Below are 3271 nucleotides of genomic sequence, written 5' to 3'. Positions count from 1 at the left end.
TTATTTTGGATTATCTAACATGTGTCCTTGTACTTAATGTTTGCAGTAAAAATTTACGTTTTCGGCACAGGGCAAGGGCACCAACACCACTGCAAACATTAATTACAAGAGTATTTGTTAGATGGTTAGGGAGCAATTCGAGATGAAATGTTCGAACAAAATGCGTAATTTAGTGTAGGTTAGATTTGGTTAAGATAAATGTATTTACACTTGTATACAGTTTACAAAACAATTCAACCTTACCTAACCTTTACGTCTATGCGTAAAAATCGATAGTCACGTTTACATGTTAATGTGAACTATTCGTAGACTATTTTCGGCGCAGACATGTAGACAGCAACGTAGACTATAAGGGCTTCTTGCACTGTGTCTTGTGTGAAACTTTGACAATTGAAATTTATAATTAAGCATACCACGAAATGTTCGGAGGTGTTAATTTTGAACTAAAACGTTCGGTTAATGCAAAAGCAAAATGGCCAACACAGTTACTTCTAGACTGAAGGCGCATAGAGGTAAGAACCGTTGTTGCTGGGGAACGTTATTAAAACTTAATTTCATTTGTGACAATTAGAAAGATGACCTCTGAAGAGAGAGCAACGATGTACTGTAGGTAACTGGTCCACCGTATGTGAAACATTACGAATTCGAGTAGAAGAATGCCGTATATTCTTAATTACAAGGACTAAATGGTTCTAAATTCCATCACTCACACAAATGTTCAATTTACCTCTTCTACAGCAAATTAACTACAATTTCTAAAGCCCTAAACACGCTGCGCCGTTAAAATTGTAACAGCATAAATAAGTACAAGTGAAAATATTATGCGAGAATACTCTAGAACAAGTGTGCAGGAGACGAATACGGCAAGAGTTCAGAAAATTCCCATGCTTACGCATAGCGTTAAAAAATCCCTTCTGCATGACTACAAGGGTGCATATGGTCAACAGTTATATTTTTAGATAAACAATTTTAGATGAAACTCGTCTTTAGAATTTTAAATGAAAATATATCTTTACACAACGAAGTTATGGGCCATGAGGGCACATTAAATATTAAGGTTTTATCACACCTTTTTATAGGACTTGAGGAAAATCTACTGAATGTCTTGAATATGAATTTACTATCAGCTCACAACAAATACATATATAAGTAGTTACAAGAAAAGGGAACGACGGTACGAATTCTGAACATTCAGAATTAAATTCGTAATTGCATTACAGAAAATGATGTTTTAAAGTTCAAAAACAAACAGATGCAGTTTTTGTTTTTCAATATAAGGAGAGTTTTCGTGACTTCTGAGAAAACCTATTCAAGAACCTGTCGACAGAAATATCCTCAAAAACTTTACTTTCGAACGAAAGAAGTACTAAGTTTGCTTTACGACGATGTAGCATCGAGCGTCTATAGGGTGTCAATACACGAGTAAGAGTGGAAAACGAGTTTTCGCACGATGCAGTAGAGGCTCCAAAAGTTAATCCAGCAGCATACAAAGAATACACCCCTGGAGAAGCCTCTCTGTACGGGTATAATATTTCCGTCAGTCTGTGAATGGTTATGGTAGGTAAATCACTACGCTGTTTCAATAAAAATCGCTTACAAGTTGCAATTTCCTCTGCATCGGGAGTATATGTAATGAGTTCACACAATGGTGTAAGTTCCTTAACGTCAAGAAAATTTTCTGAATTTATTTCTCTTAATGTCTTGAGAGAAGTAAAAATATTCGTATTTCTTTCACTGAATCGAGCTGAAATCTCCCCGGTTACACAATCAATTACATGGAAGTATAGCTTCTTATAAGTATCTGGGCTTGTGTCCCTTTCTCTTCCGGTATTTCGTACACCACCATGTCGCGTAGTGAAGAGCTATTCTTGCAAATTCGTTTTCGTGGAGGGCAATTGTCTGTCTCGTCCGAAAATTCATGACGTATCTCATTTTGCAACTCATTGAAGCTGTCTTCGGTACGTAACGAAGAAACTTCTTCGACGACGGATTGAATAACACCAACTGCTGAGCACAAATCAATTGCTTCAGACTGCAGCATGGTATTAGCAGGTTGCACAATCTTCAGAATTTTCCTCACAAAGTAGGCCAGAAACTTGAACATGGGTCTATTTATCTTCTGTAATGCCTCAATGGAGAGACTTCTATCGAGATCAGTTTCCTCTTCAATAGCTGTGAAAAGCGCTACCAGTTCCTGGTAACTGGCTACAATAGCTTCTGTTGTTGCTAAATGGCCAGTCCATCGATGTTATAGCAAACGTTTGAGCTTTGTACCATTGTACTTCGTCATTATACTAGGTTTCCTAACATAGTTATAAATTGCGTCGCATACTTCAAAGAACTGTCGAATCCTGTTTTCAGTAGAAAAGGCATGTATAACAACTAGGTGCAGCTGATGGTTAAAGCAGTGAACATACGGAATAGTTTTTTCAACTGAGTCTTGTAGTAATTTCTGTACACCGCCATGCCTCCCTGACATAACATTTGCGCCGTCGTAGCACTGACTAAGAATGTTTTTTTCGTTGATACCTGCACTCTTCAATACACTAAGAACTGCATTCACTATTCCTGCTGCACTCTTATCATTAATCTGCATCATCTCTACAAGATTCTCACATACTTGTCCTCGAATTATATATCGCACGATTACAGAAAGATTTTCTACACCACTTTTGTCCCTTGTACAGTCGACTTTCAGAGTAAAAGACGAACAATCGCTAGAATTTACCCTGGAAGCAATATCTTCCCGAACTAAATCCGCTGCAATTTGAATCACTTCGTTTTGAATTTCGGGAGATGTGTACTTTGCATTTTTAGGAATAATGCCACTTATTTCACGCAAAGTTTGATCTCTCTTGCAAGTAAATTCAAAGAGTCTTAAAAACATACCTGATGCTTCACTGTCACTGTTTTCATATTAGTGGAGTAGGGTAACGTCACGAGATAGGGGAATCTTGCAAATCATGATACAAACATGCCACTTGGTAATGTAGTAGATATATACCTAAGAATGAAATTTAGGTGTAGACCCCAAAAATCAAACCCTTTATTTGCCCCTGTTACGTCATCATACAACATGGCTGACATGGGCATTACAGAAACACAATAAAGGCACATAAATCGTTGATTACAAACGATATATTCTATATTTTGATGTGATGAACTGAATTATGTCTTGATTAAAGTCTTCCACATTGCCATCATAGAAAAAAAGTATCACTATATAACGAGTATTAAGCAGAGGCAGCTCGCGAGGGTAGTCACACAGGTA

At 37.2% G+C, this 3271-nt stretch overlaps 1 protein-coding gene across 1 annotated transcript; it reads right to left on the bottom strand.

Moving 5' to 3' along the window:
* Positions 1–2248: 2248 nt before the first annotated feature.
* LOC145666055 (zinc finger MYM-type protein 1-like) lies at positions 2249–2887 on the bottom strand. Its single transcript, XM_081733154.1, has one exon. It carries the CDS (start codon positions 2885–2887, stop codon positions 2249–2251), a length of 639 nt encoding a protein of 212 aa, XP_081589280.1.
* Between the last annotated feature and the right edge of the window lie 384 nt (positions 2888–3271).

Source organism: Thermobia domestica, chromosome 12 (assembly GCF_964235325.1).
Source record: "Thermobia domestica chromosome 12, izTheDome1.hap1.1, whole genome shotgun sequence".
Lineage (NCBI taxonomy): Eukaryota > Metazoa > Arthropoda > Insecta > Zygentoma > Lepismatidae > Thermobia > Thermobia domestica.
This window is presented reverse-complemented; position numbering and strand designations above follow the sequence as displayed.

Coding starts and splice junctions, on each gene's coding strand:
- LOC145666055 (XM_081733154.1), bottom strand. CDS start 2,887: ATGTTTTTAAGACTCTTTGAATTTACTTGCAAGAGAGATCAAACTTTG.